Below are 24,145 nucleotides of genomic sequence, written 5' to 3'. Positions count from 1 at the left end.
TGAAGAGGGTTGGGGATAGTCTCATTGGGAAATGAGGCAACATAATTTGTTTAGTTATTCAGTTGTGTCTGACTACATGACTCCAAGGATTTTGTCCATAGTATTTTCTTCCTCATCTTCTTCTCCAATGTCCTCATTTTTCATTTGAGGAACTGAGGCAAATAAGAGTTAAGTGCCTTGTTCAGGATAACATAGCTAGTAAGTGTCTGGGGCTGGTTCTCAACTCAGATTTTCCTGATTCTAGGTCTGGCACTCTAGCCACTTGTACCCCCTGGCTGCCCCAATTAGAGTCAAGAGTAAGTAAATTTATTATTATAGGGTTGTTGTGCAGCAGCAAGTATCCAAACAAATTTCGATATGAATTTATAGTGGACCTAGTAGTCATTTAAAAAAAATTCATTGTGGAAGTTAACTAGTTGGGGTTTAGTAGACTAGGGTCAGAAGAGGGCAAGGGATTTAAGGGTAGAGATAAGTTTTTACTGCAATAGCTAGCCATGGAGTCAGATGATTGACGGGGTCAGGATTGGGTAGGAGGAAGCGTGAAGCTAGAACAGCGGTGACAGACATAGAAACAAGATGAGTTTAAGGTACCAGGAGGTAGAAAACAAGTTGACTGAGGGTAGTAAAGCGTCAGAGACGGACAGGTCACAGTGAGCTATGTATGTATCCTCTAGCTGTGTTGGGTTTTCCCCCTGGATTTCATTGGTGTCTAGGTGACAGAGAAAAAGACGAAGCGTGCCATTAATTGGGAATCATAGTAAATGAAGTTCAAGAACTCACAGAGGATGCTCTGCTACTGAATGAGTCCCCAAAATGCTGTGGTAGGAGCACTATTTGTCACAGAAGCTAGACTTTTTCCTTTGCGGGGATTGAAACCATCCTTGAGACTTGATTGGATTGGGGACCAAGGCTCAGGCTATGGACACAATTTATTGGTAGAGCAGCAGGGGAGGCATTCGGAGCTATTTCCTCAGGCTTGAGTAGCAGCAGCCTAAAGGGCCAACAGAATCTGGGCTGCTACCCTCAGTACTCTAGCCCCGTTGACTATCCTTTCCATGTTAAGGCTACGTTAGCCTTTTATTCGTTGGTTCGCAAGGGGTTCATTTCTTTCCCAATTCAAACCCGAAGTCACAAGGGTGCCAGTCGGAGAGCCTGTCCTTTGGAGTTGTAACTGTCCCTCTTTCACTCTGGCCATCCTGAGTTTGGGATGTCTGGCATTCTGGCTGGGAACGACTTCGGGAGGAGATGGCTAGAAAGGAGCTGGTAAACGATTATAGGAGCTGCCAGGAGAAGTCGCTTCAGGAACCTCCGCGGAGTGGGATTTCATGGTGGCGGCGTAATTTCCACCTCTCCTTCTCCATCACCCCCAGAAGACTTTGAGAGCTCTTCCACCTAAGGGTCCAGCAGACTGTCAGGAGTGGAAATTAGATGAACGATACTAGGAGGAGTTTTATTGAGACAGCCTAGCAGAAGGTGAGGATAGGGAGGGAGACAACTGTGGCTTCCTTTGCCTGCTACCACTCCATGGGAGGGGCAGCCTGGATGTGCGCAGTGCTAGGGATTTGGATTTAGGGAAGGGTCTCCAGACACAGGCCTGACAAGGAAGCTGTGTTCTCACTGGTGGGGCACTGGGGTCAGGGGGTCCTGTTGGGGAATCCTAATAGTGGGGGTCATTCTCTAAAGGTAACGTAACAAAGACCCAGGAAGGCCCAGAAATTGGCACCCCTTGAAATCTGAAAGTTGGAATTTGATTGCACATCAGCAAGCTTAGGAAGTGTTTTGGCAGCCAGCCTCCACGGGGAATTAAGAGGCTGAGCCTTAAGTAGAATAACATTGTGCAATAGGGGCCAGCCTGGGGAGTGGGAGGAGACCACACATTCCTCTGGAGAACAAGGAAACCTGATGTAGAGGTTGTAGTGGTCAAAATGAGGCTATTAAGCAATGCAGCCTCTAGTTAAAGTTATTTTCATTTTGACTGTAGCAGAGATTCCATGTAATTTTTGTATCAATGAGTAGTTCTCTGTGGTCACACTGAGAAGGGGTGGCAACAAGCTGAGAGAATTACGTTTGTTAGCTGAGTGTCTGAAACCCTATGTAAGAATTTTGGGGTACTGGGGGGAAACTCTGGGGATATCTATGTATGCACACCACAGATGAGGACAGTAATACTGTGGAGTGGTTTGACTAGATGTAACCAGACTATTGCAGGGGCCAGTTTGAACATCTCTAGTTAAGTGAATCGAGGCGGTTCAAACCTAGAGAAGCTGTTGCCTAAAGTGTGTCCATTGAGCTAGGGGTTTCATACATTTTCTTTGTAGTAGCTAAAAGAAGTCAAAGGATATGGGAATAAAGTTGCTCTTAATTTTAAAATCAGGTGAATTTAAACTTTTTAATTTCTTTTTCAAATAGCAAGAATCTCGATTGCTTTTTACTTGTGTGACTACAACAGTTTGGGGGGTAGAGGGTCGAATCTAGTGTCATCAAGACCTGGGTTCAAATGATGCCCCTGACACATACTAGCTATGGTCACATGTGGGTAAGCCATTTAACTTTTTGGTACCCCAGGCAGCTCTCTAAAACTTAGGGAGTTTCCACACCAGAGAGTTCTCAACACAGATGAAATTATTGGTCTGGATAAAAACAAAACAAAGTAAAAAAACCTTAACTGAATATTCCTGTAGTTGGTGGACTCCAATAGAAAAAATACACACATTTACACACTTATATTCCACACAGGATAGGCATATATTACATATGCAAATATATACAGATATACACACACATAAAAGAGTCACGGCAGCCTGGAGTGGAGAGGGGAATTGGTTTCCAGACTGCCTTTGCAAAGCCTAGAGAATATTACTTTAAGTAAATTCAGTCTAAGATTTCCCCATCCCTGGTTGAGGTCACAGGCTATTGAGGCGCACTAAGGGCCTCAGAGTGTCAGACCATTGGGTACATGAGAAGTAGCTCATTCCTGGGTATAATCTATGGCCAACTATAAAATTAATTTCATAAACAACATGTTCTAAATGAGGTTAAAATATTTGAACCTCTAGTAGGTATCCATTATGATGGAGAGGCCCCAAAGGAAGAGCAGCATGAAGAAATGCCCCAAAATTGTCTTACTGACTATACTGAGGTTGTGACACGGTTACAACTGTCTCACTGATTCTTATAGACATTGATGGAATGGGGTAGGAAACTATTCTGAGGGATATTCCATTTTATGATTGCTACTATAATCCAGAAAGAAGAGAGTTATTGTTGGAGGACAGATGTCTGTATCCTTCTGTTCTCTCGCTCCTTGTTTCTCAACCTATTTTTTTCTTTTATAGTTTCTTTACCACTTTGCTTTATTAATCTTTGGTGCTTTCTTTGGTTTTATTTACTTCCTTTCTTTCCCCCTAAAAAAGGTCCATTGAATGTATCATTAATTATTTTAGAATCACTAGAAAGTCACAGAATTCTAAAATCCCATTGTTGGAAGGGACTTCAGAGACCATCTGGTCCTAGTCCTATCTATGAATCATGACTGTTATCCATAACATCTCTAGCAAGTGCTTGTCTGGCCTCTTTGCTGATATACCTTATACAAAATGAAGAGAAGAGATTATAAAAGGCTTTTGATGATCACTGAAAAAATACTTTAGTGATTATTTTTCTTGCTTTTTTATCTGAACATTAGGTTTATACTTCACACACTTTATTTTTAAAGCATTACCTTCTGTCTTAGAATTGATACTAAGCATTGGTTTCAAGGCAGAAGAGCAGTAAGGACCAGGCATTTGGGATTGTGACTTACCCAGGGCAATAGAGCTAGGAAGTATCTGAGTTCACATTTGAACCCAGGACCTCCCGTCTCCAGACTTGACTCTCAACCACTGAGCCACCTACACCTGGAGCATTTTTTTTTATTTTGTAAAATAAAAAAGCTATATAGGTTAACATCACAAAGTTTTTAAAAAGTCAGTATTGAAATATATTTTAGTTGAATATTCATTGGTAAAATGAGAGTATTTGCTTTATTCCAGAGAGCCACAATTTTGGATAGCTGTGATTGGAATTAACAATATTTTGAAGCCCCATCTGAAGCGTAAGGAAATAAAAATTGATACAATCATCATCCATCCAGAGTTCAAGCATATTACCTTTGAAAATGATGTTGCACTCGTTCATTTAAAACGTCCTGTGACTTTTAATAATCTTGTTCAGCCCATCTGTTTGCCAGTTTTGTATGGTATACCAAAAATAACTGAGACCACCCGGTGCTTCATAAGTGGTTGGGGAAAAAGAACAGAAGGAGGTAAATATTGACTAGATTTTCTTGATGTGTGGTAGACTTTTAGTTCCATATTAATGGTTTAAAAACAAACCTGAGGCTTGATTCTCTTTTTAGCAGTTAGAAAATTCTCTGCCTTTTCCCACTGTAGTCACCCTATTAAACTTCAAAGATCACGACTGACCAATTTGGGAATTGGTTTTGCTGGACTGTTCATACTAGTTATGAGGATTTTCTTTTTCTTAAAAAAAAATCGGTGAAGAGCAAGTGGGAGGGAGAGATTTTTGTAAAAATAAGTAAATTTTAAAAAACATTTATGGGGGGAAGGGAAAAGAGATCATAGGAGTGAATATCCCATTACAGGACATAAGTTCTGTGTTAACCTCTGTATTGAAGACACCAATTATGTCTAATGAACTATTTCCTTCCTCCTTCCCCATCCCCTATTATAACTCCCCTTGATTTCTGTAAGATCCTTCTTCGTGTTCATCAGACCATTATCCCTCTCCTTTCTGCCATATGCTTGTTTCTTACTAAATAGTTTTGTACCATCGATATGGCTTCAGTACTTTTGATGGTGCACATTTTGTATTCTTGGATAGATTGTAAACCCAGAAATAAGAATCGAGGCTTCTCGTTTTTAAAAATGTTTTGTTGTTGTGGTTTGTTTTTTAAGACCCTTTCCTTCTGTTTTAGGATCCGTTCTAAGACAGAAGAGCAATAAGGGCCAGGCAGTTGGGTTAAGTGATTTGCCCAAGGACACACAACTAAGAAGTATCTGAGGCCAGATTTGAACTGACTCCAGGCCACTGTGCTACCCAGCTGCCCTGCTTGTGTTTGTGTGTGTGTATGTGTGTGTCCCCAGTAGAATCAACAAAGTCCTCAGAGCTTAATCGATACTTAACCGTTAACTGAACTGATGAGGATTATCAAAGAAGTGAAAAGGTTCCTGAGGAATGTATGTTCTGATTTGAAATATTTAATGGCAAAGACTTTGCTAGAACACCTTGTACATGGGTGTTTGTCTACATTTGCTAATTAACTGATAAAGGCCATCCCTAAATGAAAACCTGGAGGGCAGATGGAGCGGTAGCATCTAAATAAAGAGTTAGGGTGTGCTACTTACCACTTGGCTGACTTTAGACAAATAACTTACTGAATTTGTTTGGAATTCCATTTCTTCACCTCTAAAGGGAAGGTTGGGCTGTGTGGCCTTTTCCAGATCTGAAAGAACCTATGAGTTGAGAGCATTTCCCAAGCTATTTTTTTTCTCTCCTCTAGAATTCTTAGAAAATGGCATCAAAGGGGGCAGCTGGGTGGCTCAGTGGATTGAGAGCCAGGCCTTGGAGACGGGAAGTCCTGGGTTCAAATCTGATCTCAGACACTTCCCAGCTGTGTGACCCTGGGCAAGTCACTTGATCCCCATTGCCCTGCCTTACCACTCTTCTGCCTTGGAGCCAATACACAGTGTGGACTCCAAGACAGAAGGTGAGGGTTTAAAAAAAATGGCATTAGAGAAAACAAATTAATACCACGTACTTCTTTTTAAAAAGCAAATTTCAGACTATATCTGTACATTCTTTTACTATCAGTATCATAGTGATAATACTCTACAATGTGTTCCAAGCTACTCTGCATTCTTCAGATAGCAAAGAAAAATTCATTCATGTTCTGAATACTTAGGAAAGCACACACTTCAGGAAAATGATCAACATTGAGAATATAATAGAAAAAGCCCTAAACTTAGAGGAATTCAATTAAAATCCTGCATCTCCTACTACATATAACATGTGTGACCTTGGGAAAATCATGTAACCTCCCTGGCTTTCTGTTTCCTCATCTGTAAAGTGAGGGGGTTGGGCTAGATGGCCTCCGGGACCCCCATTCTACTTTAGATCTATGCTCCTAAAATCGCAGGATGCAAAATAATTTCTCTTAATCCTTCAGTGTTCTCATTAATTGACATTTTGCAATACACAAGAATATAATACAAATATTATCAGGGTAGAGATTATTTAAGGAAGCTTCTTGGAGGTGAATTTTCATTTGGATTTTGAAAGGCGAAAGGAATGGGGGAGGGGAGGAACCAAGACAAGTTCAGGTGGCAAATATGATTTGCAAAGATATGGGAAGAAGCTAGAAAAATCAAGTAAGGGCAGTGAAATGGTGCAGTGAACAGAATACTAAGCCTGGAGTCAGGAAATCTGGGACAGGACTGAACAGCAAAGAGTAAGTAAATAAAGTATAGGGGATCGTATTTATATTGTTGTGCTAAGGGTGATGATAAGCGAGATTTGGAAGAATTGGGGCAATAATGATCACTTATTGGAGGGCCTCAAAGGCTACTGAGAGAGAGGTTTGGATTTTATTTACATAGTCCACTGATGGCAATAATACCACCTTACACTTTCATGTTGCTTTGTAGCTTTCGAAATGCTACGGGTGTGTTTAAAGGAGCACTCAGAATAATTTGGAGTGACAAAAGGGTCATTCAATGGGACTATTTCTATGACAGATGTTCGATAATAAGAACCAGTTCTAACTTTATGGCTGTGGTGAAAGTTTATTATCTTGACTAGGGGAGAGGAACAGAGAAGAGTGGGCAAAAGGCAGATAATCTAAGAAGCCTGAATATGGTTTTAGAATGTCTTGAAATGTCTAGCATTTGAGTAAGCTAGTCTTGCTCTTTTCTTAGAAGAAAGAATGAGAATCTTCTCCTGAGGCTGGCATTCAGTTAGGCGACTTCTTTTTCCTTTAAATGACTTCATGGTAGAAATACACAGCATCACTTTCAAAATGAGAGGGGGGAAATATGTTGTTTGTGTTGTTTCCAGGGTTTCCATACTATACTATGGCATGGAAGCAGGTAGAAATATAATGTCTCAGAATAAACATTTGGATTTAATTTTAATGAAAAAACTATAAATTTTTAATAAAAATGTCAAAGTAGCGCTTCCCTCCCCCCCCCCCAGCAATGTAGAAAGTCATGTGTAGATCATCTGGAATTTATGATAGAAATACACAAATCCAAGAGACAGAGAAGAATCAACAGAATTTAGTGAAGATTAGAAATGAGGTTGAATGGAATTAAAAGCAATTCTAAGATCAGGAACTTAGAAGGAACAGGAGAAATGTTTGTGCCATTAAAGCTAGCAGGAAATTGGAAGAAGATGAAGATTTCTTTTGACAGCTTATAATATTTCAACTGCTGGTTTCTCAGGGCCCTAGGCTATTCTCTAAGACTCAGTCACAGAGAAGATAGTGATGGACTTTGGCAGAAATCTGCCTCCCTGGGAGCTTCATATACAAAATCTGTGAAGTCACAGATTCAGTTAAAGAATAAACCAAGCCAACTAATCCCTAATCCGGTTTTAGAGTAAATCCAGGTAGAGATGCCTCCTAGTTGTTATCTACCAATAACAAGAGCTGAGAAGTCAATTGTTCCTGTCCAACTTCTTGGGCATTCTAGGTCAGAGGAACCATTCTCTTGGTGAATATCTTAGGTCTGTGAGGAGCCTCGCTTTCAGCCAGACACACAGCAGCAGTGTGTAAAAGACAGGGAAATCGGACCTATAGCTAGAATCCTCTGGATTCTTCTTCTCTTCCTTGGGGAAGCCTTCTTTGGTAGTCTTCTTTGGATTCAAGAAGTAGCAAAACTGGAAGATATATAGTAAATTCAAATTTTGTTCTTTGAAAAATTGTTCCTTTTGTGTCATTGACAAATTTTGTTGTTTATTCAGCAAATATTTGTGTAGTATACAGAGTGGTACAATGGATTGAAGACTGGCCTAGGCGACAGAAGTCAGTCTATAAGTATTAAGCTATGTGCCTGCTGTGTGTCAGGTGTGTGGTAGATGTTGGGGGGGGGGGAATAAATACAAAGAATAAAACAATCCCTACTTACAAGGAGTTTAAGGGGAGACAGAAAACATATTATATATACAGATATGTATCAAATATAAATTTACTAAAACGTGTCTATAGAAAAAAGTTGAATGGAAAGTAGTTTGGCAGGGACATCAGGAAAGACTTCATGTGGAAGCTGGTGTTTGAGCCCCATCTTAAAGGAAGACTCTGGGCCTGGGGTAGGAGTGACCAGTGCAAAGGCCCACAGGAGGTGGGATGCCATGGGTGAGGAACAGTTTGTCTGGATCAGAGGGCAGGAACGAGGCTGGAAAGATATATTGGGGAAGACGTATTCAAGCCATGCTTCTAGTTAAGTAACCATGAGTAAATGACTTAACCTCTTAGCTTAAATACTGAGTTGTTTCTGAGAAAACAATTCTATTAAATTCTAAGAATGTCAGTTCATCTCATGTTGGCAAAAAAGGATTGATGCCTCAAATAGTATATGGATTTTTGTTACAGGTACACTGACACCTTCATTACAAGAGGCTGAAGTAAATTTTATTTCTAGGCGTACATGTAATGCAGTAGGAAGTTATGCAGGAAGAGTTCCTAATACTTCATTTTGTGCAGGTGATAATTTTGGAAATGTTGATTCCTGCACGGTAAGGCTATAGAATTTTCCTTTAAAATAGAAAATAGTGAAACAGTTTTTCAGGAGATTTTTGGCTGGAACTCTTGTTAAGTGTCACTCCAGGCAGAGGCACTGCATCCCCTCCAAACTTGGAATCTGGAATCATGAAAACTAGGCTCAGTCTTAGGGGAGTCCAACCCCAAAGAGTGGTAATTCAGGTTTTTTGTTTGACCCATATATGCAAATATATTTGTGGTAATTCTTATAGTAATGGCAAAGAAGTGGAAACAAATGGAATATCCATCAAGTCAGGAATGACTAGATCAATTAGAATATATAAATATAATGATGCAAAAAAAAGGAAAAAAAAAAGATGGTTTCAGATACCCCTGGAAAGACTTAGCTGAACTGATGCAGAGTGAACAGAACCAACTTATACAATAACAAAACTGTAAAAAATAAACAACTTTGAAAGCCTTAAGAACTCTCATCATGATTCCAGAGAACCTATGTTGAAGCATGCTTATTTCCTGACAGAAGTATGATGGACTTAGGATGAAAAATTAAATATGCATTTTTAGATGTGGCCAGTATAAGAATTTGTTATGCTTAATTGCATATTTTTGTTATAAGAGGGTTTTTCCAATGGAAATATCAGGAGAGAAATTATTTTGTTCATTGAAAAAACTTAAAGTTTAAAAAATTATCCTAGATATTGTTTGCTTTTGAATTCTGTTTTCACACCATAGATTTGTTATTATAGCATATGCCTTTTTGGGATCCAATCCTGTTATTTTTAAAAGTTAAAATGTTTCCTTTGTTGTCTGAAAAAAATCTGAATTTATACTAATAGGAATTTCTTTAAATGTCTTATTCTGTATGTGTATTCCATTGCCTCTTCATCAAAAGGTGAGAAACATGCATCATCCTTAGTTGTCTGGAGTTATGATTGGTCATTGTTTTGATCAGAATTAATGTCCTTTACAGAGTTGTAGTCACTGTAATAATAGTTTTTCTAATTATTCTCATTTTACTCTACATTATTATGTACAAGTATTCCTAAATTTCTTTAACAATTATAGCCAAAAATACATTCTTTTTTCAGTTGACAGTCATTAAAAACCAAATATTAAAATAAACTGCCCTTAGAACCAGACCTTCAAATCACTGTATCACCAAATGTTAAACCATGATTTTCAGAAATAATGAAGAATCTGTCATTTCTTTCATCACCATATTTTTATATTATATCCATGTACCTTAAATTTGTTCAGCCATTCCCAAGTTGATGGGCATCCCATAATGTTTCCAGTTCTTTGTTCCCACAAAAAAAAGATGCTATATATATATATATATATATTTGTACACGTATGTCATTTACCTCTATCTTTGATTTCATTTGGTAGAAGCCAATGGTGTCATTGGGTCAAACAGTTCAGTGACTTGGGGATAATTCCAAATTGCTTTTCAGAAATGATCAGTGGCAATGCATCCACTTGTCTTCCCATAGCCTTTCTAATATTTATCATTGTTACCAATCTATTGGATATGCAATAGAAACAAAGAATCGTTTTAATTCACATAGCTCATCAGTAATTATTTGTTATATTTTTTCATATGATTGTTAATAGCTTCCATTATACCTATTTTGAAAATTACCTGTTCTTGTTTTTAAATATCTTTATCAATTCATTATATGTCTTGCATATAAACTTTTGATCAGAGAAATTTGCTGCAAATATTTTAACTAGTTAAAATGTTTGTGCCTTGTCCACATGGTATACTCTCAGTATATGTTCTTTAGTTCTTTTTTTTTAATCACTTTTTTAGTTATGTTGTTCACATTAAACAAATGTGTCCCCTTGTTGACTGGTAAAAGTATACACATCATTGGGGGTTCATGAACTATTATTTTGAGTGGCTACTGACTCACAACAGGCCTCAAGCATGCAGGAACACTTCTTGGAGTTCCAGGTCCTATAATGGAGTTAATATTTGTGTTATCTATTTCACAGTTAGTGTTGGGATTAAATAAGATACTGTTTGTAAAGCAGTAATGTCTGCTATTCTTATTCCAGATCAAAGCCATGCTGGCAGAAAGCTTATCTAAGAACCTCTAAAGTCTTTACCTATAGGTAATGGGGAGGAAGTGATTAGAAAAAAAAGTAGTAGATTGGGGACAAATAGAAGATGCATGCTTTATGTGCATGATATTATGTAGTATTATTACTAATATTCTATATTTGTTGCAACTTAAAAAAGTTAATTGAATTAATTAACCCTATTTGGGGTCCTTTTTTCCATAGGGTGACAGTGGAGGTCCTTTGATGTGTTACTTTGCAGAACATGACAAATTTTTTCTGACCGGTATTACCAGTGCTGGAGTTGGCTGTGGCAGAGCATTTTTCCCTGGCATTTATACTGATGTGCAATTATATGAACCATGGATAAAAAAACAGTGGTATCTAGAAGATCTTAGAGGAAAAAATGAAATTAGTATTGTACGGGGAAAGATTATAATAATTATGGCATTTATTGTCTTATTTGTGCCTATATAAAATGGCATTAAGACAAAGGTAACTTCATTTTGTAACATATCTTTTTCACATCTCCATATCACATAATTATTCATCTTTTAATGAATTAACTCTCCTCTCTGAATTTTTCATATCAGCATTTCTTATTGATGTGAAAGAGTTCTGATAGGTTAAGTATATAGTTTAAATTTGATACTGAAGCACATTTTTTCTTTAATATGCCTATATTGTTTCATTATGTAATACTATATATTTATGATACTTTCCAGTTTGTATCAGATATACATTTCAACATATACTTTATAATGCATATAATTATCCAAAGTAAAATGTATAATGGAAACAATAGTTGGTCATTTTGATTTTTTTTTTTAGTTTAGCTCCCCCATCCCCCAAGTCTAGACCTGTGATTTAATTGTTAGAAGGAGATCCATTGCTAAATTACTCTGTCACTTATTTAGAAGGACCTGTATCTATTGCGGATAACTGAAAACAAAGATATAAGGAAATACCTACTGACCCCACATATTTGTGTTGTCTTTCCTGGGGCCTGCTCCTGAGCTTACCCCCCACAAAAAAAAATGTAAAATGTTTTCATCTATCTATCTATCTATCTACCTACCTACCTACCTGTCTGTCTGTCTGTCTGTCTGTCTATCTATCCATCATACATCCAGCCTTCCAGCCATCCAAGCATCTATGTATCTATCTACTGTAACAGTTAAATTAGTTTCTAGTAATAAAAGTATTATATTTTTAGAGGTTTATTAAAGATTATTAGAATTAAGAAAAGCATGTGCAACCTACTCACTACATTTTGCCTGCCTGGTAGAGAGATGCGTGAGCCTAGAAGCGGAAGCAGAGAGCCCCAGTAGGCAGTACAGTCAGTTTAAATATCCATTTTGTTCTTGGCCCAGGTGAGGACTGTGGTGAGATTTTAGGGAATTCTGGGAACTACCAAGGACTTCTGGGAATTGAAGTCTGGGGTTCAAATCTCCATTTTTATATTCTGCCATTTGATCCTATTGGGAAAAGTTTCCCCAAAAGGATCATGAAGACATAATCAACTTAAAGATTACAATAATTTGATGATAAGAGGAAAAAAGAACAAAAACAATAATTGCTAGATGCATTGACAAAAAAAAAACAGTTAGGGGGCAGTCCCCTTTGGCATGAAAATATAGATACAAATTAGTTCATTCTTGATCTTCTCGTGCAGCTTGTGGTCTGGAGGCATCTTCGTGGTGTCTTCTCCAAACAGTTCAGTTTCTGGATTGGAGAGGTATCATGTTTCTTAACCTAAAATTCTTCTCAAAAAGAATTTAAACTTTGCAATTTAATAATATTTTTACATTCCCCCCTTGAAGAGGGTGATTGAAAAAACACAGAGATCATTTAGGGATGCATGGCTGAGTTATGAGGTATATGAATCAATTGGCAAGAGAAATTAAAAAGACATCAGAAAAATCCAAATAAAAAAGATAATTTCTGGATGAAAATATAGGCTATCAAAGTCTTATGTGTAAAAATTCTAAGTAAAGGAAAAATAAATCTATAACAGGTCCTTGAATCAGGGCCCAATTAAAATGATCTAAGGAACTAAGCATTTACCCAGTCAGTAGCCAGATCTACAGAAAGTTTGCCACACTATGAAAGACAGAAAAAGGACTAGATTATAGAAGCCAAGTAGGAGCCAAGTTTGGGATACTCGTCTGTATTTTCAGAGTGAGTGTGGATACAAGGAGGGCCTACATCTTAACGTATGTTAAGCGTCGCAACCTTGAGTCTTCACACTAGGTTCAAGTCCTTTGTATTGGCTTAGAAGTACATCAATCCTTCCTGGATTGGTTTATTTGTTGACTTGTGTGCTCTTTTGGCATAATTCCGGTTTAGCTTTGCTTCTTTGGCCCTATGAAATGGCTCTTATGTATATCTTGTCCTGGAATCAGACAGAATCATTAAGCAAAGTCCCATAATTTTTGTTTAAACAATTAGTGGCATCATTTTTATATGTTTTCATATATTTTTATATCAAGCTTTTGGGGCATGCATTAGCAAATGTATGTTAAACTTATATTACTGCAAAATCAAAATGTTAAAGAAAAGCTTAATGCTGGTGACGTGCTTCAAATATAAAAAGGAGAGAAAAAATAAAAAACTGAAATAGTATTTTGCACATGCAAGAAAAATATAATAAAAGAGTTTTAAAATTCAAAAATATAGCTTATAATCATTGACACTCTGTATCAGCTAAGAAAATATGGAATACAAGGCTTTCTCACCAAAAATGAGATCCATTTCCTCTTCATATCTGGCCATGATCCACTGTGAGTACAAGCAAATTAATTTTACAAGGTAATAGTTTTTTAATAAAGGATAGTAGTATAAATATGTAGGTATCAATATCCCCAAGATTCTCAATAGTCCAGTTAATTACAATAGCAAACAAACCCACTATCATATTTCACATAAGTTGCTGTATGACATTTTTAAAAGCCTATGAGCTGACGGATATTTATCACAATTTTTACAAATGTAGCAAATCTTTCAACCTTGGTAAACATATTTAAACAAAGTAAAACTTATTTGGGTTTAGAACATCATCAAGAAATCTAGAGATCATTGCAAAAAAATGTGGCAGAAGAGTCTAGGAAAAACCCAAACCTCTGTACTGTTGATGTTGGGTAAAGTGGGCTGAAGTTATAAATGAGAGATGCTCCTCTTTTTGGGGGGGGGCCATCTAGGGGTACTATATGCCCTGGGATTAACTTCCCAGCTTCTGTTCACAATCAGAAGAACACATTAATGACAAATTTAAAGCAGCAGGCATTCATACTGCCCGATGAGGCTAAGGCCAAATAAACAGGAAAGATCTTCAGCTGGAGCCCCTTCACTTCAGCTTTGAGTTGTCCAAACAGGTCCCTGCAGGCCAGCCAGGCCAGGACTTTGTGCCCATCCTTCACCACTGCTTATCTACTTAAAGGAGCATTGCAGCCCTTGTCACAGGCTCCAGAGTTCATTCCCAAAGTTGTCTTAAAGACTGGAAATATCCAGCTCAGGGATTGCTCAATCATCTGTGCACAGGAAAGAGCCACAGAGCCAAGATTCAACGGGAGGCCCTCAGCTCAAGCTCAGGAAGGCCTAGGCAGGACGCACAATGTGTTCTCAGTGAGGAAGACATACTTGGCTAGAGGGGTGTGGGAGAGAGGGGGAAGAAGGGAGACGGAGGGAGAGGGAGGGAGAAATAGAAGGGGGAAATTAGGGGAAGGAGGGAGGGAGAAAGAAAAGAAGGGAGAAAAGGGAGGAAGAGAGAAAAAGAAAGGGAAGGAGAGGTAGAAGGGGGAATGAGTCAGGGAGGGAGAGAGAAAGAAAAGGAAGGAGAGGCAAAGAGAGATCACTCCCTTTAAGGTCCACTCCAGCCCTCTGCCTCCTCTCCTTCCCCTACCAAGGGACCACCCCAGGGTTTGCTGCTTCATGCCAAAGCACTAAGCCTTTCGGCATGGAGCCTAGATGTTGCCGATTCCATCCCACTAAACCTTCATTAATTGTTGTGAGACTTTGGGTTTAAGTATAAGCCTCACCCAGGAGAGGGTGTATTTGATTCTTTTAAGTAAGTTTGAGGGCTCTTTTGGGCTTTCTAGGGAAAATCAGTTTGTTGTTTGCCTATTCCCCCCCCCTCTGCGTGCCTCTGGCATTTTAACTTTCTGTTGTTCATTTAAGCATGACCACCTATGAGAAGGGACAGCACACACTGCTCCAAGTGACCACAAGCTAATAACTCATTGTTTTTTCTGTGTATTGTAAAAGGGTGGCAGGCAATGGTTAGATCTGCTGCAATACCAGGGTTTGAGCAGATTCTGCAACATAGATAGTATTTCAAAAGGGGAAGTACCTAGCAAGAAATTCAAGCTGCATGAGAACTAGGGAAAAGCTATAAGAGCACAAAGCCTTCTTTGACTCAAGCATAATGGAAAGCTTTGCCTTGATGTCACACCACATAGATTATATACCAGTACAATAGGCTCCAGGAGGAAAAAAGAGGTCAGCTAGAGGTGGTCAAGACTCATTAGAGCCAACAACGTATGTTTTTGATCTTTGTTTTAACAACTGTAGCCTCAGCAAGCTAATCAAACCTATTTTATTACTTTTAAAAATCACTTTTGGGGGCAACTGGGTGGCTCAGTGGATTGAGAGCCAGGCTTAGAGATGGGAGGTCCTAGGTTCAAATCTGGCCTCAGACACTTCCCAGCTGGGTGACCCTGGGCAAGTCACTTGACCCCCATTGCCTAGCCCTCTTCTGCCTTGGAACCAATAAACAGTATTGACTCCAAGACAGAAGGTAAGGGTTTTAATAAAAAAAAAATCACTTTTATTTGTGGGAGGACAGTCAAATATTCCTCTTCATTTCCTGTGTAAGGTATTGCTCCTTTCCTGTATGAGTAGTTTAGTTGCTGAAAAGAACCATGATAGAAATTTGTGTAAAGAAAAAAATGAAATGGACTTGTAGAGGACATTAGATATTATTCCTATCATATGAGAATAGTTTGGTTGCTCAAAGGAGCAGAAAAGGAACTTTTGGGCACAAAAAACCCTTCAAATCTATGAAGGCAGACTAGTGGTGAGATAGGCAATGATCTGCCCACAGTCACACAGCTAGTGTAAAAAAGGATTTTCTTCTTTTTTAATGGAGAGGGTTTGATAGTTTGTCACTGGGAAGATGTAATCACCAGTGAAACAACTGAGTGGACCAAGTGGTGAGGGAAAATATGGAGATAGAGGTGAACCCTAATGATGGAGGGAAGAGGCAAGATCTCTCCCTCCTTGGGTGAACTAAAGCAGGAGATTGAGGTTACCTCTAGAGAGAAAGGAAGAAGACTTTCTCCTTTCTCAAGGGATATTTTGACAGACTGTATCCCTTGAGCACTAAGAACAGAAGCTGAGGGGAAAGAGTTGCTGTTTCTGAGGAAGGCTTGTACACAACCTTCCTCAGTGGAGATGGTGACAGACCTAGTCTGATCTTGCCACTGACTCGACAGGAATCTTGAATCTTGACCCTGTCCCCAATTGCCCAACACTCCTCTTGTTATGAAGATAGGTCAAACCCAGATCTGACTTAACTAGGATTTATTTTGAAAGGAAAAGATAAATTTGTTGAAGGGAAACGGGTGGAGGTTGCCCTATCAAAAAAACTAATCCCACAGCAGCTGGAATCAAGGGCCAGAGCCCAAGCTTTAGCCCCTTTTCCAACTGATTGCACTCTTAATGGTCTCTAAATTAGTATATCTTAAACCTAAAACTAAATCAATTCAGTGAAGATTAGGTGAGACAAAGAAGAGGCAGGAGGGCTGGGCTCAGGTTTTGAGTGAGTCCTTCCAGCTGCTCCTCAGGAACAGAGATCTTAATGATAGGTAGAGGAAACAATAGAATGGTTTCTTGGGGAATACAGCTTCAGGAGTCAAAGGCTGCCACTCAGAAGTGAACCTCTCAGCTCACCCCCTTGAATCAAAAGAGCCCTCAGGACAGCCCTGAATCTTCCTCAGCCATAGGTTCTCTTCCCACAATCCTTTGCTGCCCAAACTGTCACCCCAGCTCCTGTCCATCAACTGTAGAATTCCAAAGGTCTTCCTTTCCAATCTCTATACTAGGAAGTGTCTGAAGTTAGATTTGAATCCAGGGCCTCCTGTCTCTAGGCCTAGGTCTAAGTCTACTGAGCTACCTAAATGTCCCCCAAAGAAATAGCTTTTTCATCAAAATGTGAGGAGACACAGATTATTAGGAGGACAGGACAGAGAACTATCCTTCAATTGAATTGACTGAAGAATCTGTTTTAGTCTGTGCTGCCAGGAATTGTGGTTCCTTAGTTCATTCAGCTTTGACTATTTTAGAATTTGAGGTATAAAAATTTGCCAGCAAAATTTAAAAAACAAACAACTGAAGACTATGAGAAAATTAAATGAAATACTGCTTTATCACTAACAGAAAGGCAGATTTCTTGAGTTTTATGCCTTATCCAACAGAAAGTTTTATCCCTTCTGCAAAAATTAAAATAATAAAAATATTATATTTTAGGAGATTTATTAATGATCATTAGAAATCAAGGAATAAAGAGGATACAAAATAAATACCACTTGCCCATGGCTGATCAGCCAGTTCAAACACCTGCCTTACCACTACCAAGCTCAGGACAGGAAGCAAAGAGGCGGGACCCTCCATGTCCCCGCCTAATATCCCCTGTCTACAGGAAATACATAACGACAGGAAGTCAGTGGGCTCCCGGGAAATGTAGTTCTTTTTTAGCACAACAGATTTTCAATTATATACTTCTCTGCTAGCAGATTGGGGTCCTTATAGACAGTTAAGAAACCAGCAAGAGAGAAATGGAACATCAAATTGTGAAAGAACTGAGTCAGAAAGTCAGCAGGGGTAATGTGGAGTCCATCAGAGGAGTCAGCTGACAGGGATAATTTCAATTGATGTACTTGGAGCTGAATGTTTGGAAGAAAGGCATTGCTTTGTAGTTTGCCTTTTAAAAAAAATGGCTAGGACCCTGTTGATTAAAATAGAACTAATTTAAGCTGTGGTGTGAGCAATTGCTATCCACTGTTCTCTGGTTTGAGAGGGAGAAATGAAATGGAATTTGCAGCTGCTTTGCTATAAATGTGATTAGATATATGCAATTGAAATCTGAACTCCAGAACTACAATTCCCAGCACCCCACTCTCCTTCTATCATTATTGCTGATGTAGGCAGGACATAAGTTTTGTGTAGCCCTGCCTCTTGCTCTCTCTTCCCGTGATTGGGTTTGGTGGAGGTGGTGTGAGGTGAGATCCAGGAGACTATTGCTCAAGAGGTCTTAATTTTGTTAGAGAATTGGGTTTTGTTTTGTTTTTTTTACTTCTATTTCCTTTTTGTTCCTTTACTTCAAGTGATTATCAATACACTTTATAAAATATAATACTTGGAGTATTGGACACTGATTTAAATCTTACAAATGACTTGTAAAATCATGCTGAGTGACAACTGAAGAGATTTACTGTAACAAAGTAGTGCTGAGTTGATTGGATGACACAAATTCTATTGCATGAAGAGCTGGCTAGGCTTTTCTATTTTGCTCAGTGGCATCGAATGAGCTTTGCAATACTCTGGCTTAAAAGAATTCTTTGTTATTTATTTTTAATTATTTTTTCAGCAATTCCACTGGGTCATAAAGATATTATCACTTGTTAAGGGAATTATTTTCACAACAACAATTATACAGCACCTTAAAGCTTGCTTTTATATATGTTGTTGAAAGTGAAATGTAACTAACTTCATTTTGTTTTGTATTGCCTTTTTGTTGTTTATAACCCCTGATGTAACTACAGTAGCTGGTTTCCTTTAATATCCATAATTTGCCTCTTCTTATCCATATAAGGACATTTGTTGTGGATTCAGCTTAAAACCAGCCCACTCAATTCAGGCTTGATGTGGGGACAAAGTAGCATAATTCACAAATTCATCCAACTCCAACCTTGACTATCTAAAAAAGAACAATAATTTAACATACAGTCTTGAGAGAATTTTAATAACAATTTTGCAACCACGAAGGGACAAGAGGCAAGCATCTTCTGAGATGCTGGGGACTATGAGTCCTCTGGCATCCTCCCACAGTACACATGTGTGCCCAGTCAAAGGGTGGGGCTAATACCAACCAAAAAAGGTTTTTAAAACTTTCCTTTTTAAATTTATATTAAATTCCCACAATGGCTTTCAGGTAGTACAATCATTCTTAGATGATCTCTCCTGGATTTATTTTCCAGTAGATAATGGAAGCTTGGGGGAGGGGCAGGAATGTCATTTTCCCTCTGCTGTTCTGAGGTCATCATATTCTGAGATTTTGTCCTAAAAAATAAACAAAGAGTTTAGAAAGAAGGGGAACAAGGGATTAACTCAATCATACCAGGAAGGTTTGTTGTTATTGAGTCATTTTAGTTGTGCCTGACACTTGAATTGATGTTTCCCTCAGGGGTTTTCTTGGCAGAGATACTGGAGTTATTGGTCATTTTCTTCTCCAGCTCATGTTACAAATGAGAAAATTGAGGCAAACAAGACTAAGGGACTTTCCCAGAGTCACTGCTAGAAAGTATCTACGGCTGAATTTGAACTTCTTCAATTTCTATTTCTTTGTCACTTCTAAAAGAGCTGCTATAAACATTATTGTATATTGGCATCTTTTTTTCTTTTTCTTTAATCTCTTTGATCTAGTAGTGGCATTGCTAGTTTCATGGCCCTTTGAGCATAGTGAAGTGTACTCTACTTTAACATTACTTCAGTTCCTACTGAATGAACTTAACCACAACAGTTCTGTTAATAGGCACAAAAATCAATGCAGCTTCATCCAGAAAACATAGAATGTGAGAAAAAGAACAGCAGTTGTTGAACAAAGCTGAAACAAGTCATAATAGACAGCTGTTCTGTTGAACCTCATTGCCCTTGTTGTGTTTCATTTACTTCTCAGTACAGAGTATTACAAATTATAATTTCACAGGTCTGGGCTTCTCTGTTGTTGTTCTCTTGATTGCCATCTTTTGGCTGTCTTCCATGTACTTTCATCTACTCATGTCCTGCTCTCCCTCCTGACCTCTGCCATCTGGCTTCCTTCCAGACTCAGCTTAAAATGTACTTTTTAAGTTATGACCAAACAAGACATAGAGAACATTCCAAAAAATGAAATGGATAATTTTGATTACATTACATTAAAAAGGTTTTATGTAAACAAAGCCAATGCAACCAAGATTAGAAGGGAAATAACAAATTGAGAAAAAAATTGCATAGCAAGTATCTCTGACAAAGGCTTCATTTCTCACATATATAGAGAACTGAGTCAAATGTATAAGGATACAAAGCATTCTCCAATTGGTCTGAGGATATGAACAGAAGAAGAAATTAAAATTGTCTTTAGGCATATAAAAAATGCTCCAAATCACTATTGATTTTCTTAAAATACAAATTCAAACAACTCTGAGATAATACCTTACACATATCAGATTGGCTAAAATGATCAAAAAGGTAAATGACAAATATTAGAGGGGATGTGGAAAAATTGGGATACCATTGGTAGAACTGTGAACTGATACAACTGTTCTAGAGAGTAATCTGGACCACAAAATTATGCCTATATCCTTCGATCTAACAATACCACTATTAGGCTTGTTTCTCAAAAAAATCAGAGATAAGGGAAAAGTACCTACCTGTACAAAAATATTTTTGTCAGCTCTTTTAGTAGTGATAAAGAATTGGAAACTGAGGGGATGTCCATCAGTTGTGGAATTGGCTGAACAAGTTGTGGTGTACAGTTGTAATGGAGTACTGTGATGAGTGATGAGAAGGATGAATTCAGAAAAACTTAGAAAGGCTGACAGGAACTGTTGCAAAGTGAAGTGCACAGAACCAGGAGAACATTGTATAAAGGAACAGAAATATTGTATTATGATCAGCTGTGAAGGACTAAACTGTTATCAGCAATGCAAGGATCTAAGATGACTCCAAGAGACTCATGAAGAAAAATGGTCTGAACAGCCATAGAAGGAACTGTTGGGAGTCTTGACTGCAGATCAAAAGCATGTCATCTTCCACTTTATTTTCTTTGTGAGTTTTTTATTGTGTGTGTGCAATATTTGTCTTCATGGCATCAGGAATATGGAAATATGCAATCCATGACAGCATTGATACAATCTATATTAGACTATTGCCTCAGGGAGGAAGGGGAAAGAATCTGAATAGCAAAATGTCAGATAATAATTGTCAAAAATTGTTTCTACATGACAATTATCAAAATTTTCTTCTATATGTAATTTTAAAAAGTTAAAAAAGTTAAAACAATCAAATCAAACCAAATCTGCTTTCTGGAGGAGGCCCCTCCGGGTTCCCTCCTCACAAGTTCGAATGCCTTCCCATTTACATTGTAATTGCCTATTTCTTGTATATACACAGTGGTTTGTATGTTATCAGCTCTATTAGAATGAAGAAACTAGATTTTTGCCTTTTGTTTCCTTTTTTGGTATTGGCAACATTGAGCACGCTGCCTGACAGAGTAAACACTTGACAAATTCTTATTGACTGACTGATTTTAAGGATTTGTATACCTAATGTGTCTAAAAAAAGAGACAGACAGAGAGAGAGACAGAGACAGAGACAGAGACAGACAAAGACAGAGACAGAGACAGAGAGACAAAGACAGAGACAGAGAGAGAGACAGAGAGAGAGAGAAAGCCCTTGAGAAATTTTAGAGGCTGTATATCTTGATGTACATATTTTTTGAATGATAAGAACTGGGTTGTCCTTGAGGTCAAAGACCATACTGTGGTTTTTAACTTTCTTTATAACCTTAGCACATAGTTGGCACTTAAAAATTCTAATAAGCTTGCTAACAAATCTTTCCCCCGACATGTATAATGTTGATGAAGAGCTATCACTCAAGAATATACTCATTCTATATGAATGACTTATGGCTTATTTTTTTAATTCTTCAAGAAAATTTGAGAAAAACATTAACAATTTTATACATGGATATATATAAAGTTAATAACCTCAGTGCAAAAGAATAAGAAAGAAAAAGAAGCTAGATTTATAACATATATTAATATCATTTCCAGGAGAGAAAAGAACTCCAGATAAAATGTATAGAATAGTCTGTGGATTTATGTACAATTAACCTTTTTTTTTTAACTATCAACTGATCATTTTGGGGAGAGGAGAGAGAAGTTGTTGAGTATTCTATTTTCTGACACCTTTTTTGTATATAAATTGTCTTGTGTTTCCATTTATCAGTTCTTTCTGTGAAGGTGGATATTTGCAAGTTATTCTCCAAATACCAATTCTATAGCTGTACATAATGTTCTCTTGGTTTTATTCATTGTGCTCTTTTATTTCATGTAGGTCTTCCCAAATTTTTTTAAATTAACAAGCTCATTATTTCTTATTCCATCCCAATATATATACCACAACTTGTTCAGCCATTCCCCAATTGATGGACATTCAATTTCCACCACAAAGAGAACTGCTATAAATGTTTTGGAATATATAGGTTTCTTTTCCTTTTTCCTTGATCTCCTTGGGAAATAGACCCAACCTAGTATTGCTGGGACTAAGGACATACAACTGACACTGTTTTGTTGTTGTTTTTTTTTTGACATGACTACCACAGAGGCTGAAATTATTAAAACATAAAAGTTTTCCCTCCGGGATCAACATATACAATTTCTTTCTTTATTATCTTTCCCCAGGATAGGAAAAACTATGTTTCTTCACAGTGAAACCATAGAGTATTTTTAATTATATTGGAAGTTTAAAAAAAGCTGGTAACCTTGGGTTATTTTCAAGTGATTATTAGAAGCAAGTTAATCATTTTCACCCTCTCTGTTTTTGCTAAAACAATGGTTTGGGTGTTTTCTTTGAAGTAACCCTTATTATATCTGACCAGGTTCTATTGCTGGAGAAAAAAATAGTGTGCTTTGAGCCTATCAAAGATGGTAGTGGTATTCCTCTAAAGTGTGTGGGAGGAGCAGAAGTTGAGGAGAAGAATGAATCTCTCTCTCTCCAATCCCCACATTCACTGAAAACTTAAAGAGAACAGAGTATAAAGGAGAAGATGGTGATTGTCAGTGTCAAAGGTTGTAGGGAGGTCAAGGAGAATTGAGAATTGAGAAAAGGCATTTGGATTTGGCAACTAAGAGATTATTGATCACTTTGAAGAGAAGGAAGCCAAACTGAAAAGTGAGAGGAGAGAAAGTAGTGACACCTATGGCTTTTTCTAGTTTAGCTAGGAAGAGTAGAAGAAACAGATAGGATGATGGGAATTGAATAATCAAGTGAGTGTTTTTTGAGGATGGGGGGACACAAACTTGGTTGTAGGTATTGAGACAGGGGGATAGGAGAAGATAGTGGCAGAAATAGGAGATAAAAGACAGGAGAGAAGGGGGAGCTCACAGCAAAATACATTTTTTTTTTCTGGGACTGTATGACTTAAATTTGTAATGGATCCAGTCAAAAGAGTTGTATTATTTTCTCTACCTTTATTCAGAAGCATAGGCATGAAGGTAACAGGTGATGGGAATGATCCAAGTGTAATTTTTAGATTTTCTCCATTTTGCTTAGTCTAGCACCCAGGAATGTACACATCCACACTACACTGGCATGTGCTAGCAAGTGACAAATCAGAAACAACTGACTGTCCCCTGGGCTGTCCTAAGCTAAGCTTGAGCCACCATTGGCACATATGAGACGCAGGAAGTGACGTAGAGAACGGCCTTTGGAGTTCTTGTGACTTACTTCCTGTGGAGAGGCTGGGTGCTAGTTTGATCCTGGAACTCAAGCCTGGAGGGGCTCCCTCAGACAGCTTCCTTGAGACAGTCATGTGGTGAGTGATAAGACTGACTCCCTTTTCCCTTGGCTCTTAGGGGAGACCCCCATGGCCAAGGCCTTGAACTCTTTCCTGGCTCAGCCTGAGCCAGAGCAGTTTAAATTAACTCTTTTTCCTCTCTCTCTCTCTCTCTCTCTCTCTCTCTCTCTCTCTCTCTCTCTCTCTCTCTCTCTCTCTCTCTCTCTCTCTCTCTCTCTCTCTCTCTCTCTCTCTCTCCCTCCCCCATCTGTCTGTCTCTTTCTTAATTTCTTCCTCCTATTGTAATTAAATCACCATAAAATTCCATTCTGACTTGAGTGCTTCATTTGAGATTTAAGAAATTAAATCCCTGGCAACCAATAATTCTTACATTGTCTCAACCCTAAATTTACCCTTTACACAAGGCAAGCTTGGCTGGGTATAATCCACAATGTATGGGGTTTAGAGAGTCCAGAGAGAAGGAGAGTGAG

The 24,145-nt window shown here is 38.2% G+C and overlaps 1 protein-coding gene across 5 annotated transcripts in view; it reads left to right on the top strand.

Annotated features, from left to right (window-relative positions):
* The window catches only part of LOC100023342 (N6-adenosine-methyltransferase TMT1A-like), a 56,203-nt gene that overhangs the window by 26,018 nt on the left and 6,040 nt on the right, over window positions 1-24,145 (top strand). For 4 of the 5 annotated variants that reach the window (XM_007502918.2, XM_056798233.1, XM_007502917.3 and 1 more), the window contains exons 3-5: window positions 4,032-4,303; window positions 8,648-8,790; window positions 11,066-11,636. The exons of the other annotated variant lie outside the window; for it this stretch is intronic. In XM_007502918.2, coding sequence (XP_007502980.2) covers window positions 4,032-4,303; window positions 8,648-8,790; window positions 11,066-11,317 — 667 coding nt within the window. In that variant the 3' untranslated portion in view covers window positions 11,318-11,636. Of the gene's footprint in view, window positions 1-4,031; window positions 4,304-8,647; window positions 8,791-11,065; window positions 11,637-24,145 lie in introns of those variants that run through there. 5 annotated transcript variants of the gene reach the window in all.

This window comes from Monodelphis domestica, chromosome 5 (assembly GCF_027887165.1).
Source record: "Monodelphis domestica isolate mMonDom1 chromosome 5, mMonDom1.pri, whole genome shotgun sequence".
Taxonomy (NCBI): domain Eukaryota; kingdom Metazoa; phylum Chordata; class Mammalia; order Didelphimorphia; family Didelphidae; genus Monodelphis; species Monodelphis domestica.
The sequence above is the reverse complement of the archived record's forward strand: the minus strand, read 5'-3'. Positions and strand labels throughout refer to the sequence as shown.